This window comes from Argiope bruennichi, chromosome 11 (genome assembly GCF_947563725.1).
Source record: "Argiope bruennichi chromosome 11, qqArgBrue1.1, whole genome shotgun sequence".
In the NCBI taxonomy this organism is placed as follows: domain Eukaryota; kingdom Metazoa; phylum Arthropoda; class Arachnida; order Araneae; family Araneidae; genus Argiope; species Argiope bruennichi.
In genome coordinates this window covers 63,955,091-63,971,169 of record NC_079161.1, presented here as the reverse complement: position 1 = coordinate 63,971,169, position 16,079 = coordinate 63,955,091, and the positions used below count along the sequence as shown (strand labels likewise).

Sequence of the window (16,079 nt, the reverse complement as noted above, 5' to 3'; positions counted from 1 at the left end):
GCTGATAAACTTAAGATTGCAAAAATCTGTGAACCTTATCGTCTGCAATAATTTATTTCTCTCTCTTGAATGTTTTGTTGTCTATTTCAGTACAAATAAATTTTGCACCAACAAAAATCGATGGTATGCTTTAGATATTGAAAAAATTATAAAATTTAGCCATTTTCACAAATTTTGGAAAAAAAAGGATGAATTTCCTGTTGATCCTATCGGTTTTTACTACAGATAAAAAATATCGCTTAGAGCTACAGTGAACGCGTTTTTGAACGGAAATAATATTACAGGAAATGAATTTTTGCATTATTATTCAGCATTTTGTTTTAAAAATGCTGCATAATAATACAAAATTTGTGTCATCATCTTTCAAATTTGTGTCACCATCAAAATTTGTGGAATCATCTTTCTTTAATAATAAATATTATACATTTCTTCTTTATTTAAAATATCGTTTTCCTCGTGATCTTACTCTCATTTTTATAAGTCATTAAATTATTTTTTTTGTAGAATGTTTGTAGATTACTCTCTAACTTCTTGATGCTATAGAATATTAATAGTTTGAATACTTATATCGTCTCAATGACAATATGGTGGAATCAATTTTACATCATAAATTATCTTTTGAGTTTAAAAGTTTCTATTAGTTGTAATTTTTTTCTTATGTAAATTCTTGAAACCAATCGCTTTTACAAGAGCAAAAAATAAATTTATAAAGTCTCAGGTACACAGTTCCTCGTCTCATTGTGGAAAATAGGCGCTTTCTTATAAAATTTCGGATATAGTAAAGAAAAATAAATTTTTAGTATATGGGTTATTTTTTGTTACACTTAAATATTAGTGAGTATTTAATAATTATGGTTAATATTGAATAACTAATTTTATTATTTTAATAATTCAATGTAAACACACATTATAGTCCTAATATTTTATAGTTCGCAAAATTTTTATCTATTACAAATGCATTTTATGATCAACTGGGGTTTTTAAGTTTTTATATATCTCATATCAGGGTTTGATTAAAAGAGATTTAACCCCATTATATTTTAAGTTCTATGAGTTAAAAAAATGGGAATAGTTTTATGTAAGTTGCTTATTTAAATATATAGAATAGAAAATAAAGATATTTTTTTGTAGCGTAACCTTTAAAATTAATCAAATTTATGATTTTTTATTTTTTTATTAATAATGTTATAATTTTTATTCCTTTCCTTTTCTCACCTTTAATTCTTCTCTCTCTCTCTTTCTTTTTGCCCTCTTTCTATCATTTTTCTCTTTCCTTTTTTTCATAATTCCTTTTCTCTTTTTCTGCGCACGAATATATACTGTTCGTTTCAGTATGCTGAGACTAACATCTTCCGACGATTCTATCTCGCGGAAGGATGTTCGCACTTCCGGAATTCTTCGTCATTCTTTGGTCTTGATTCCCACCCCAATTCATACTTTTCCATTCAGTTTTTTTCCTCACTTGTATGCGAGTGTCGCGTTGTTTTCGACCGTACTGCTTTATTTTAACTCAAACTTCCGAATTGATTGCTTATAGGGATTGCAATACCGCACCAAAAATTCAATATCGGTATTCGGTATTTTTTAAATCTTAATACCGGGATACCGGTTTTAATACCGGTATTAGAAATTTTAGAAAAAGAAAGAAAACACAGGTGTTTCTTTGTTTTATTTGCCAGTTTTGTTAGAGAGTGTAAATATCACAAAAATTAATTTGTAACTTATAAATTATAGCAGTATATAATCACAAAAAAGTAAAGGAACATCTTATTTATTTAAATCACAAAAAAAGTGTAAATATCACTATTCAGTTTGTGGTACAATTACAAATTTTTAAAATGTGATCTAAAAAAGTATAATGCATCCATTGTACTGTCATTAAGCCTGAAAAGTAATTTTATGTAAAAATGACCAGCTGTCGAAAACGCTCTTTCGGCATCTAAGCTAGTTGGTGATACTGTTAGCAATGTGCGATATACTTTTTCCAAGTACTTACCTCTAAATCTCTCGTCTTCAAATAAATCGATTTCTCGTCGGATGCTTTTGGATATAGCTGATTTCTGCATTGTATTTTGGTTCGTTGAATTTTTTTGATTTATCGCTAATTCTAATTTTTGTTCAAGAGACAATTCCTTTTCACTATCGATTTGAATTGGTTATTTTTTCTTCTTTTCATTTTCATTTTTAAAATCATTAGAATTATGTAAATACCGTAAGACATTTTCTATTTCGGTATGCCTTTCTTCTGTGCGATTTTTCAATGTAATATATAATTCTTCAGATACTAATGTGTGCCGTTCTTTCAGTGACTGCAACATGAAATTTATTGTTGCATTAGCTGTTGATGAATTAGAATCTCTCCGACATAATGCCTCAGTAGTCAGTTTTATTGGAAGTAGAGCTGATATATTTCTGGATATTAAGTCGAATTCACTATCTGAAAAATTAATTTACAGGTTTAAGTCGATTATTGCTTTTTGGATTGGATTTCTCATTTTCAAAAATCGTTCCATCATTAGGAGTAAACTGTTCCAACGTGTTTTAGAATCTAATATTAACATATATTCTGTTTTATTTTCAGTTAGTATATATTTTAGTAATATATGCTTTTTATATGGGAATGTTTAAATATTTAAACAATTTTTCGAACTGTATAAATTATAGGAAGCAATTCTTGATAGGTTAATATTTCATTCTCATTAGCCATATCTTCTTCCACAATTACATTGTCATTATCTTTATTGTCAATGTCACTCTCACTCTTACTCTTTTCAAAGTTGGAATCCGAAGTTTCTATATCCACAGTATTTGGATTCTTCTGTTCTTTATATTTTTGGTATAATACATCTATTACTCCGAATTGAATTCCATGTGCATAGCACAATTGCTGATTTGCACCCATCAACTTTCCAACTTTTTCATAATTGTTGCTCCATCAGTCGTTATGGATACAATATTTTCTTTCAGGGATAATCCATGCTTCGCTCATTTAGATTTAAGCAATTAATTAAGCCATTCATTAGCTAATTAATTTCGCCCGTTAGGGAGACATAAAAACAAAAACGTATACTATATTAGTATGTTCGCGATACCTGAACATATAGTGGAGACAATTTTAAAAATTTCTATTAAATACCGAAAAACCGGTATTTAAACTTGTGAATACCGGTATTACAAAATTGTACAAATGGCTCAAAATACCGGTATTCGGTATCCCGGTATACCGGTATTGCAATCCCTAATTGCTTATATAGGCAATTCAAGCGGGGGAAAGAAACCTCAGGAATGGCATAAAAAGTATTTTACATACTATTATTAAATATGACTGTGATTATCCACCTTCGTTAAACTCAAAATGCTACCAAAGAAATTCAATAACAAATAAAAAATAATATTTTAACATAAAAAAAAATTATTATTTTGTAAAAAGAAGCGAATTATCAGATTTTAAGAGCATAAATTTTCCATTTATTTTAAATTAATGTATAAGCATCTTATAGTAAATAAAACTGGCTCTAAAGTATTTTATTGGGAATTAGTATCTTTTTCGGACAATATTTGGAGTTATTCGTAGTTTTTGCGCTTTCTAAGTTGGCGAATAATCAGAGTTCACTTTATTATTAGATGCAAACATCTCTTCCTCCCATCTCTCCTCTCACCTCTATTTTCACCAAATCAACGCCTTCTGTATTGTACCAGATTAATTTTTTGCCTGCAAAATTATAATTTTTATTTAAAGTTAAACGTTATCAAAAGTTAATCCATGAGCTTTTTACTGGTGTAACGTCGTTGTTGCTCATACTCTATATTCATCAGTCTTGCCAATCGTAGCGATCAAATGTTTGAAAGTGATTTGAAAATCTTTTTTTATCCGCTAGAGTGGTCTCCACCAAACTTTCTCGCATACTCTCTAATAAACTTGTCACATCAGAGAATGCCTTACATGGCATTGGCGTGCAATAGTTACGAAATATTAACTTTTGGGATGAATGTAGCATTTTAATTGAATCTATCGTGTCATCCTTGGCGAATTTTTTGGCGATTAATGATATCTGAAAAACGAATTTGCGCCTTAGACATGTTAGTCTCAGTAGATTGAAACAAGGATTTGACACAAAACTGCACTTGAAGTCATAAATTTTCATACATAATTTGATGATGATGATGTCGTGTCCACGTTGCCACGGAAAAGGGGTGCAGTAGCTTCTGAGGGTAAAGACCCCTGAGAACCCGAGGGCAGAAGTCTGACTTCTAGCTCATATAAAGATGACACACACATATTCGCTTCCACAACCCCTTTTTACAGAGGAGGGGGCGCATTCACACACCTCACAGATAGAACACAGATGAAGAACAACCATGCCCGAACCGGGATGCCTAGATTACGGGGAAGATGCGCTACCCCTATGCCAGGACGCCGGCTCATACATAATTTGATATATTTAATTCATTATGTTTTTGAGTTAGATCGATTACATGCTTCTGAAGGTTCACACTGACAGAGCTCAACCCCTTGTTGGATTTTTCTCAAGATTGATATGTATCTATACTAGAATGGTAAATCTGTGTTCCGAATCTTATCTATCCCGCTCCCTTCGTTTTTGTAGTTATCGTTCTAATTTATATGCGAACAACCGGACAGACAGACTTTCTCTGAGCGGACTTCAGTCAAAATTTGAAGAAATCTACAAATTTGATTTAAAGACCGTATACCAAATTTCATCCGTCTACTCAAAGCATTTTTGAGTTATCTTTGTCACAGACAGACAGATGTTCATTCTCCAAAAATGTGTTTTTCGAACTCAGGGTGGTCTGAAATGTGGAGATCCGTCAAAATCTCGAGTTCGAATTTTTTGACAATTACTACATTTTCTCTATATTACGTATACGAGAAAGATAAAAGGCATCGATTTGAAAAATTCTAAGATTTTAAATGGGGAACACGTGGTATTTTTTTTTCTCTTTAACTAATTTACTCTCAAGTTGATATTTTCAATGGTCGATAGGTGCTCAAATTCCTTGTTTAATTCTACTAGGGAATCAAATCATCCGAGTTCAAAGCGTACAAATTTATTTAGGTGACCTTGACTGCTGTTATCGAATGCAATTATTAGAGCTTGTTTGGTACGACAATCTGTTCCGATAATTAGTTCGGGTGCTAGACAGGCAATTAATTTTTAAACAACACAAGGTCAAATACTTTAAAGGTACGATGATACAAATACGTTTTTCATCTTATCATTGAAAAAATCTATCATCTCACAGCTCAATCTAAAACTTGTTAAACTTTGTATACATGCAAGAGAACTCTATTTTACGACGCACACGTTTTAATTGATTTATTTGACTTATCCTGTAGATATGCATAAAAAACGATTTGTTTGTTTACATATTGGATTAATCATCACTCGTTACAGCTGCCTGAGAGTGAGAGTTTTATCGAATTGTTATGAATATTTTGAGTGGAAATGAGTCAGCACGTGCAGTATTAGACTAAACAACATAACCTTTCGTGTTATATAAATATTTTATGCAAACTGTTTGCATTTTATTTATAAAATACTTTGTATATATTTAAATTGACTGATGTTAAGCAACATATTAATGAGATGATAATAATAGAAATTTTAATAACAACAACATTGAATATTAAAATCTTAATTGCTACTAATAAAAATACGTTTAATATTACAACAGGTCCGTTCGCTATACTAACACCAAAGTCGTATTTCCTAAATCATAAAATATAAATTTATAAGAGGTTAATTATTAAAGTTAAGTTGTAATTCGATAGAACTTGATGGACATGGGTTTTTTTAACTGATGACACTTCGTTCACTTCTTGTTTGTTGTCACGCGTTGTTGTTGTTGTTTTCCGCACTTTTAGTTTCAAAGGAAAATGGATTAGCTTCTTCATAATCTTCATTGTCGCTCATAAGGCCTCTGTGTCTGTTGGTAAGGTCTCGTTTTCGGAACTTTGGGGCTCCAGGTTCGAGACCCGACCATACCAGATGCATTTATTTCACACTTTGATTCCAAATCTTTACTTTGGGTATAAAAGAAAGAAAGAAAGAAAGAAAACTTAAGGGAAGGAAAAGTGGCTTATGATTATGAAACAAAATCAAAGGTAACGAATATAATTTTTGACTCCACGATAATATGCATTCTTAAAGGGCATGCATTTCCTTATAATATAATGAAAATAAAAAAAAATACCATATTTATAAAGATTAAATACAGGTTAGATTTTTTATGGAAGTGTGAAAAACCAATTTCAAATCTAATGTATGCTCAAATGGAAGAAAGTTACATTTCATGTCTAACATGTTGTTGACTTTACTGCACTGATCCCACTTCACTTCCTTATCGCACTGACCGACCTTTTGAAGAGGATGCCTCTCTTACTATCACACCAGCGCTTTTTCTTCAAACAACTATTGCTAATTTCAAAAAAAAAAAAAAAAGTTGCGACGTTAAGTTTTTTAAAGTGCGCTTCCTACTGCATCTGTTAACCATCTGTTTAAATTTATCGTTGATTTTAATGTTTCCGTATACAAAATTTATAAGAAGAAAACACTGTTATCTTCGAAAAATTCAAACTTTTGATGAATTTCTATGTTTTTAACAATCCTGATAGCGAAAAACATATTTTATAATTATATCTGTCTGTCAATCGCTCTGTCTACTTTTTCCGATACGATATACAATATAACTCTAAAACGCGTTGCACTAGACGGATGAAATCAAATTTGTAAACTTTTAACAAATTTTGAATGAAATTTGTATATAAGAAGTCTGTCTGTCCATCCTCATTTAAATAACTAAGAAACGTAGAGTTAGAGAGATAACATTTTATGTAAAATTTTATAATCAGAATTATAGCTCTCTGTTATATATAGAATCAAATTCATTAGCGAAGTGACCATTTGTCAGTTTGTTTATTCACATACGAACGCGATAAAAAATATAAGACTACGATAATTAAAATTCGGTGTGTGGTCTTGTAAACAAAATTATAGATCACTATCGAATTTTGGTTTCTATTGATCGAATATAAGATAAAATTATTATATTGCAAAGTTCGAAACGCGCCATATTGCGTAGGTATATGCTTAAGTCTCTTGGTGGCGGACTTTGTCCTGACCTTCAAGGCTTTGCTGCCCTCTTCCCTATCCTTTCACGATGCGTTTGGGGTTTGCAGACTTTTATAAGGACAGCCAAAAAGACAGTGCTTTACTGTCTGTGCATATGTGAAAGTTGAAAGGAAACACTGTCGTTGGCTTTCGTGTTAACAAGTCATCGCTTAGAGGTTGGTACTTTGTTTCTTATTTTGCTTATTATGAATGTGTTTGAGTTATAGTTTGGTTGGGTATAATTTCATTATTTTGCGAAATGTTTAAATAAGAAATGAAGAAAAGGATATTTAATTATTGGATAGAATGGCAATTTTTGTATTATTATTATTATTGAATCGAATAACGTCTCACTTTTCATTTGTATCGCTACATATATTACGTCTATTAAACTAACATTATGAAAAATAGATAGCTTGTTATTATATGCTTAAAAATATTAAATTTGGGGAAGAGGTTTGTGCTTATATTCAGTAAATATTTCTTCACATCTGACAGGCTGTGAGAATTTTTATAATTGCTTTATGATGTGATATTACCAATTATATCAAATTTATGCTGTATAATTAAAAAAATATATTTATTTTAAGTCCTGAAAATATTATATATTGTTTGATAATCCCTATAATTTAGCTTAAATTGTTTATTATAATATTACTACAAATATGTGCTTCGCTTGAATATTGAAAATTATTAGAAATTATATAATAATTATGATATTTTTATAAAAAATAAAGACAGCTATTTTTTCTTTTTATTAAATATTAATGTATAATATCTGGTAGTTTGATTGAAATATTTTCGATATCCTGTTCATTTTGATTGAAATATTATCGATATCCTGTTCATTTTGATTGAAATATTATCGATATACTGTTCATTTTGATGTTAACATATTTATGTTATAAAATTACTGAAAATGTTTATTTTAAATTCTGAAAACATTATTGATTATTTAATAATTGCCATGCTATAGTCCCGATGATATATTATATGTTACTCCTAAATATTGAGGATTATTCGAAACTTTGCAGTAACTACTGTATTTATATAATAAAAAAGTAAGGTAAACAACTGATGTATGCTTTTATTGAATATTATGTTCTTATAATTGGTAGCTTGACGGAAATATTATCATTTTTTTATTTTCTATAAATAAACTATAAAGCTCAAATTCATTTAACTTTCTATAAGGTTTATATGAACAAGAGGGTCCCGACGCGTACGTTGTCTTAGTCCCCCCTTCCCTTTTCAAATCTTGATTCGTTCCTGAGTTAAGCAATCTGTAGAAGACATTATCCCAAAAATAATTATATGCAAAATCTAGGGTATAAAATAATCAAAAATTTTACTTCAATTGATAATAATCAATAATTGATAGAATTATTTAAATAAATTTTATATTTCATCGATAATAAGCCTATTCTGGCATAATATAGTCCAGACTTGAATTGAACCAACACTAGGGAACATTCATCAAATAACATCATATACAAAATCTAACACATAAAATAATCAAAAATTTTACTTCAATTGATAATAATCAATAATTGATAGAATCTTTTGAATAAATTTTATATTGCATCGATAATAAATCTATTCTTGCATAATATAGTCTAGACTTGAGCTGAACGAACGCTAGGGAACATTCATCAAATAACAATCATATACAAAATCTAACACATAAAATTATCAAAAATTTGTTTCGTATGGTATATAAAACACGCTTAATTAAATCTTGTATGTACAACAACAGTGAGTTTTTCTTGAATAATATAGTCCCAACTTGAATTGAGCAGTCGTTGGATACATTATCTCAACGACTATCATATCCAAATCTATCATATAAAATGATCAAAACACTTGTTTCTTTGGTATTTTATATGCAATAATCTTGTGTATGCAGTAATGGTATGGTTATACTGCCATAAGTAATCTGAAATCGAGATGAACAATCGGTAGAAGAACATGATCCCAACAATAATCATATGCAAAAATCTATCATAAACCGGCGGAAGTGGTCTTTCCAAAACTTTCTCGCATACTTTATCTTAAAGGTGTCATTCCTGAGAATGCCTTACATACCATTGGCGTACAATAGTTACGAAATATTAATTTTTAGTGCAAATTTAAATTTTGACTGAATCTTTCGTGTCACCCTTGGCGAGTGTTTTGGCGATTAATCCCTGGCTTGTAGTGAATGGAATCTAAACACAAATTTGTGTTTTAGTCGTATTTTTCTCAAAACTATTGAATCTAAAATTTGACACAAAACTGCACTGGTAGATTCAAAATCTCATGCCAAATTTTATATATTTAATCCATTGGATTTTGAAGTTAATCGCGTTTACATGTTTCTGAAAGTAGAGACCGACAGACAGTCAATTCCAAAAGTGGATTTGGATCAAAATTTTATAAGTGTCTACATTATAGATATTGATTCTATAATGTAGTTCTATAATGTACCGAATTTTATCTATCTTGATCACTTTGTTTTATAATTATCGTGTTAACTTATATTTGAATAACCGGACAGACGGACTTCCTCTGAACAGATTCTACTCAAAATTTGATAGCAATCTGAGAATGTGGTGTAAAGACCATATACCGAATTTCAACCGTCTAGCTCAAAATTTTTTAAAATTATCTTTGTCGTAGACAAACAGACATTTTCTAATTTTTTTTTTTTCGAACTCAAAGAGGTCTAAATCGTAGAGATTCATCGAAACCTCAAGTTCGAATTTTTTGACGATTACTATACTTTCTTTACACTACATTACAGAGAAAGTAAAAATCATCAGAAACTTGGTTTCGTCTTGAATGATTTTAAATAAATCTTGTAAATACAGCATTAGAGAGATCTTGCATAATATGACAATAAAAGATAATAATGAACAAGGAAGGACATCTACGATAAAAAATACTTTTTTTCTCCTTCTCATTCAGCAGTTATCATGAAATAAAAAGAATTTTATTTCGTGTTATTTGAAACGCATATTTTTCCTCCTATATATTTTTACAATTCTTTGAGATACTACTACATAATGTTCAGTTCTCTATTTCTACAGTTATCGTAGCAAATTTGAGCTCCTTGAGCTAAAATAATTGGGCGTCCCGTCAGAATATTAACTATAAGTTTCAGTTATTATAGCCGTGCGATAATAGCTCTATAATAATAAATTAATAGGGAAATAAAAGAGGCCATTTTTTTCTTTAATGAAAGCTGCAGAATTTTGCAAATCGTCGATTTTCATCACCTTTGATCATTTATCTGATAATTTTGAACGTATTCATTGTAAAAAGTAGGTATTTTTTTTATTCTGTACTATAGATTTATATAATATAAAAACTATAGTAGATATTTAAGGCAATACAATAATATAAATATTTTATAAGCTCTACCTTTTATTTGCCATTTTTAAATTGTTTATTTGAATTATATAAAAATATACATCATAATTTTTAGCATAAGAAAAAAAAATATATTTAAGTAAACAAATGTTAGATTTTTAGACAATATAAAATGCAAATTTCTGTAAATCAGTAATGCATGCTTATATGTATATAAATATTTTACATTTTTAAGGTTATTTATTTAATTAATTAATATGAATAAGTTTATCTTATTTTTTTAAATATTTTGCGCAATTTATTTGTGGCAAACTTATCAGTAATTTTGATATCCTTTTATCTTCTAAAATATCATTTTCTGTGGTTAAAATACGTAAATTGTTTAGACCTAATGAATCCTAATCAATACTTTAACATATTCAATGTCGAAACCCCTATCAATGCCTAATTAAAAACTCCAACTTTTTAATATATTTAAAACTATAACTAAATAATTTTTTTTTAGAATTGGAATTAAATTAATGCAGTAAATCTTTAGAATTAGTGGAAGTTTTAGTTCAAAAGTACACCTAGGCGATATCTTATGGTAATTAGCCCACTCCAAAAGATCAATGTCAGCTTCAATAAAAGTGAAATTTGGGCAATCTTGAATTGTGAACGAAACTTAAAACAAAATTTTTACCACCAAATAATATTTATTGCATTTTACTGTTTATTGATTGATATAGGTGTGTATATTTCTTGAAGAATACATGAAAACTAAAAAAAAAATAGTTTTTATTTATATTTTAATCGCATGAATGATTGTTCAAACATCAAATTGCAAAAATATTTATTTCATAAAGTAAAACAAATTTAATATGTGAATTATTAGAATTAATTTGTAATATTTTATTACAAATTCATCGAAAATATCGTCACAATTTAGTTTCGACCATTGCGTAACCGACTAATAAAATATTAATGGAATTAAGTTACTTTTTACTTTTGTTAGATTTCAAACAATTTTTTATTATTTTCAACCTTGAGAAATATTTTTCAGCAGATGCCATGGGAATTGGTAATGTTTATATTATTTTCAGAATTATAACCAAATTTTGATTCACTTCAAAAGATATTTATAATATGTGATCTTGGAAGGTAAAGTTCCGAAAACTTATTCCGATTTTATTTAATTAATAAATATAATTAAAATATCGTTTTGAAAAAGTTTCATTTAAGTGTTTGAAAACATTCGGAAAAATCGTCTTCAATAAGTTTGAGATATTATTCGAATTACATAAAAATGTCGTTTTTAAAATTCGAATCTTTTTTTAAATGAAATAATACTACTTTCGAATATGAATAGATTAGTCGAATTATTTTTAATTAAATATTGGAATTTTGAAATCCTGGAAGACAGCCTTCAAAAAGCAAATTTTGATTCACTAAAATATCGTTTTGCAAAGCCAAGTTTCAGTGTTTGAAAACATTTTTAAAAATAATCTTTAGTCAGTTTGTGAATATTATTCAATTGATATTGATTTTAATGATAATTGATACTGATTTATTTTTAATTGAATAGATTGTACAGCAGTTCTTTTGAATGAAGAGTCTTCAATGAGTATTCTCTTATATTCAAAATACAGACATGTCAGCTACGTAAAACAATTCAGAAACGAAAACAGTTTTCAATTTTTTTTTAAATCTTGATTTAGAATACAAATAAATGCATATTATAGATTTAATTTAAAATGAACGATATCAAAATTTCAAGAGACTGAAAAAAATTTCGTATTACTGAAAAATTAGAGTGACAAAGTTCAAATATAACACTATTCACTTTATTAAATAAAATTTTAAATCAGTCTCTCTTAAATTCATAAAATTAAATTAATAAAAGGAAATTCATATCCTTTATTCATTTTTAAAGACCGTAATATGAAATAATGCGGAAAAATCGTCTGCAATGCTCCCGAAGAGTTAAAAACAGATAAGTCTCATCATTGGCGTAAGCAATGCAAATTATAAAACATATTTTTTAATAAATTGATTAGTTTTTTTTACATTTCAACAACACATTTTTAATATTATTAATATGCTAAAGATTTAATTTAGGTTAATTTTTAGTTCGGTATTTTTATGAGTACATTATTTATTTATTATGATCCTAAACTCTGCAGTTCCACGTTTGTACTTTATTTTGAAGAAAATATTATAATAATAAAATTAAAGTTATAAAACAGTTAAGAACTTGATCGTTTGCACTTGGCAAAATCTTAATATTTCACAAAATTAATATTTTTTAATAAATTTATTTGTTTGACCACCAGGGTAAAATAGCATATTTCTAATCTACCTGCCTGCATCCCCTTCAACCTAACCTGTTAATCTCTTAACTGTTTTGACCGAGTGCCATACGTGCATCGATTTATCGAATTTTGATAGTTGCAAGCAAAAAAATAAACCATTCATAACGATTATAATTCAATATTAAAATTGCTTCGAATATATAGATGTCAAGTATTCAATGGATTACCATTTGAATCAAAATAAGAAAATATTCCCAAAATAGAAGGTTTCATCTTATTAGATAGTGAAGAAAATAAAACAGTTAAGGAGTTCATATAAAATACCCAAACATTGCTGTAATATCTTCACAATATTTACCGGCATTTAGAATCTCGCAGAAGATCGTGAGGATATCGTAGAATATCTTATGTTTATAAGGCAGCTGTCTTAGGCTGTTACCTAATCGAAAAATCGCCGATTCAGTTAACCGATATTTGATTCTGTATCGTGCGTTTGTAATCATGCTTGTGTGCATGGGAAAATGCTCCCTCTGCGTATGCTTGATCCACCCGTAAAATTTTCCCCAGGACCTTTTATCTCACTTTAATTCACTATTGAATCTTAATGTTACCGAATCAGTTATCCCCGATTAACAGTGGCATCACTACCAAAATGGCTTAGTTTAATTTAGTTTGATTAACGTCCCATTTTAAAGCAACACTAGACTTATTTTTCGGATTTTACGTACTCCAGACCCGCTTACACGACGATTCTTCAGTGGAATTCAATCTCGAGCCTGAAACCCGCCAGTTCCGAAACCGAGACCTTACAACCAGCCCACCGCGTCCCTATCAAAATGGTAGTTTTTTAGTTGTTCCAAAGAATAATATGTAAATAAAAAATACCTTCTTTTGGAGTTGGTCCTAGACCGTTTCGAACCCAAAAATAACGATAATCTTCCATGATACACAACTAATCCAATCGAATCTCTTAGAAGCTTCAAATTTTGTGCTCGAATAAAGTTCATTATTCTTTGTAAAAGCAATAATTCTGATAACTCGATGGATCATTTCTGAATTATCAGTTCTTTCCAATGCTGCAAGTGGAGTGCTTTCAGTTGTGGAAAAATGGGATGTGACCAGGTTTTGGGGTGAAACCGAATACTTTGTTTGGGCATCATTAATTCTGCTCTCTAGTGAACGATTTCTGAATTACTATCTGCTTGTCAACAAGAAGATTCGGTAATATTTGACATGTTGTTGCTTTTAAATTAACTGGATCTGTGTAGATGAGTTTGCTTTATTATGTCATATCGTTAATATTCTTCCACTTTGAAATTATCCAAATTTAAATAATCCTTATTTAGCTTTAACAGGCTTTCGAGTCTTTAACGTGCGATATTTGCACACTTTTACTAATTATGGAAATAATTAAGAATTCTGGGCAGCTTAGCGATTGTTCTTGATCGTTATCATAGAATTGTTTTTAGAAAGAGAAACTTCAAAGATTGTTTAGAAAAAATTGGAATAAAATTTTATAATGATTCAATACAACGGCTTATGTAATGTTTTTTAACAGACAAATAGTTTTTAGCTAGACAAAAACATACCATGCATTATTGGCACTAAATTGGCAAGTTATTGGTACTAAGTTGGCAATTGCAATATTAAATAATAATTGGTAATAAGTTGGCATAAGCAATATTAAATTACTTATGATCCTTAGTTTCAACGCGGCTTTGAAATTATTAGGTTCCCACTGCTATATCAAAGTAATAAGATATTTTTTTAGTTTAAAAAATCCTGCCTGGTGTTATTTTAAGAAGCCGCTGGCATTGCATTCTCGATATTGAACTATAGAAATCAGTTTGTTTTTAAACTAAACATATGAAACGGAATAAATCATGCTTGATGTTAAACAGTAGAAGTTGGTTTGTTATTTTTGTTTTGATATATACAAATAACCACGCACGCGATATCTACGACATCTCAAACAGTCATCGAGGCAGAATTTTTAAACTTAATAAAAGAAATAAATTCTTACAGCTTTGCTAACAGCGGAAGAGGGAACTTTATAGCTTCGCTACCGTATTTAAAGTAAACATTTTGAAAGTAAGGCAAGAGTAATATTGTGGTTGTGGTAGAAATGCTGGAAATTGTAATTATCAAGCTGAATTGGCGATGAATCGCTCTAAGTAATTTCGCCAAAACAAAAAAAAGGTGACATGCGGCGAATGTGTGTAACGGAAAAGTACCTTCGAATTTGTACACCGTTTTATAGCCCTTTTTTCCCAAGAAGTAGATATTTCAAAAATAGTCGCTACCTTGCTGCCTATCGTCGTGTACCTTTTGCTAAATAAACTGATGCAGTTAAAGAATACATCGGCATGTTTGTATGATCTTTCTTCACTGCAATTTTGTTTAAATCGCGGAACTCAAAATGCAGGTGGATATGGAAATGGATATGGCTGGAGAAAAAATGTTGAACACTGTAAGTACATATATGAAATGTTTAATACGGTGTAAGGTACACGTATAACTGTGTAACGAGTAGTTTAATAATTATAAATATTATTTTGTCAATAGTTATTAATTTAGTTTGGCAACAGTGATATGTTATTGAATTTTTGAGTTTGTTTTTCAAAAGATACTAGAATTAGAATAAAAAGAATAAGTTGATATTAATTTGGTAATATTTATAAAGTAGTAAGAGTTCGTTTAATAATAAGTTTGTCTACATTCCATTTTTGTTGACACACGAACACAACAATACCAATATAAAGAAATGGGTGTAAGCGAAAATTAAATTGCAATTTTCTTTTTTTCTTTTTTTTTCTGTGGAATATGTTTTTCTAATATTCGAATATTTTTATTTCTGCTCCCCTTTTTGTAAAGATGTGCACTTTTTGATTATTTTCCTGGAATAAAAGTGTTTAGTTCTATATTATAAGATTCAATTTCAGGCTATTACCTGAATTAAATTTTGTCACTGTCGTGCTATCTCGCGTATACAATCATAGTAAACATTGGCGAATTTTCGTTTAAATGGGGTAGACCATAGTCAGGTCGATTCAAAAAAAAAATTTAACTTGGTTTCCAAATGCATTTATAAAATGTACAAATTCTTCGAATTTTAATGATAATATATATTCTGCATCAAGTATAAATTGGTCACTTTATTAAAAAAGTAATCATAACTGATCACTGAACATCTGGTTAAATAAGACTGGATACAAATGTAGATTCCATTGAATCGTAAGTCATATAAGTGAAAAAGCATATATTTACAAAGTTACTGAAATAAAAATTTAACATATAATAAATA

At 29.2% G+C, this 16,079-nt stretch overlaps 1 protein-coding gene across 7 annotated transcripts in view; it reads left to right on the top strand.

Moving 5' to 3' along the window:
* LOC129956914 (feline leukemia virus subgroup C receptor-related protein 2-like) overlaps window positions 1-16,079 on the top strand; it is a 204,357-nt gene that overhangs the window by 102,246 nt on the left and 86,032 nt on the right. Inside the window, exon 1 of one of the 7 annotated variants that reach the window (XM_056068947.1) lies at window positions 7,175-7,309. The exons of 5 other annotated variants lie outside the window; for them this stretch is intronic. Coding sequence is in view for 1 of the 2 variants with exons in the window: in XM_056068942.1 (XP_055924917.1) it covers window positions 15,195-15,245 (51 nt within the window). In the remaining variant the exon portion in view is untranslated. Of the gene's footprint in view, window positions 1-7,174; window positions 7,310-15,114; window positions 15,246-16,079 lie in introns of those variants that run through there. One more of the 7 variants, XM_056068942.1, reaches the window with a different exon arrangement.